General features: G+C 59.4%; 1 protein-coding gene across 1 annotated transcript; it reads left to right on the plus strand.

Moving 5' to 3' along the window:
* Window positions 1-99: 99 nt before the first annotated feature.
* On the plus strand, window positions 100-474 carry ARPC4 (actin related protein 2/3 complex, subunit 4, 20kDa; the record flags this gene model as incomplete). Its single annotated transcript, XM_010084422.1, has 2 exons — window positions 100-189; window positions 304-474. Coding segments are annotated over exons 1-2 (231 nt in total), but the record flags the coding sequence as incomplete, so codon positions are not given.
* Between the last annotated feature and the right edge of the window lie 119 nt (window positions 475-593).

The raw sequence follows: 593 nt of genomic DNA on the forward strand, positions 1-593 counted from the left end.
CGCGGTGAAGCAGGTGAGGTGGGGGGCGCGGGCAGTGGGCCGGCAGCTCACGCCTGACACGGGGGAAGCCTCAGTTCCCTTTTCTCTCCCCAGGCTGATGAGATCGAGAAGATCTTGTGCCACAAATTCATGCGCTTCATGATGATGAGGGCTGAGAACTTCTTCATCCTGCGCAGGAAGCCCGTGGAGGTGAGGTGACAGGGAGGGGGCAGAGCAGCTCCCGACACCAGGGGGGTCTCCGGTGTGGGGTCACGTGGTGGGTGGCCTGGCTGCTCATCCCCAGGGCACTCCTCTCTTCCGCAGGGCTACGACATCAGCTTCTTGATCACAAACTTCCACACGGAGCAGATGTACAAGCACAAGCTGGTGGACTTTGTAATCCACTTCATGGAGGAGATCGACAAGGAGATCAGCGAGATGAAGCTCTCCGTCAACGCCAGGGCCCGTATTGTGGCAGAGGAATTCCTTAAGAACGTGAGACTCTGAAACGGGAGGAGATGGGTCCCTTATTTTGGGAGCAGGGTGTGGGGCTCAAACCGGGTGTGACCCCTGTGCTGTCTGTGGGGACGGTTGGGGTGCTCTGCCCAGACAGC

Source organism: Pterocles gutturalis, unplaced genomic scaffold (genome assembly GCF_000699245.1).
Source record: "Pterocles gutturalis isolate BGI_N339 unplaced genomic scaffold, ASM69924v1 scaffold48520, whole genome shotgun sequence".
NCBI classification, from domain to species: Eukaryota; Metazoa; Chordata; class Aves; order Pterocliformes; family Pteroclidae; genus Pterocles; species Pterocles gutturalis.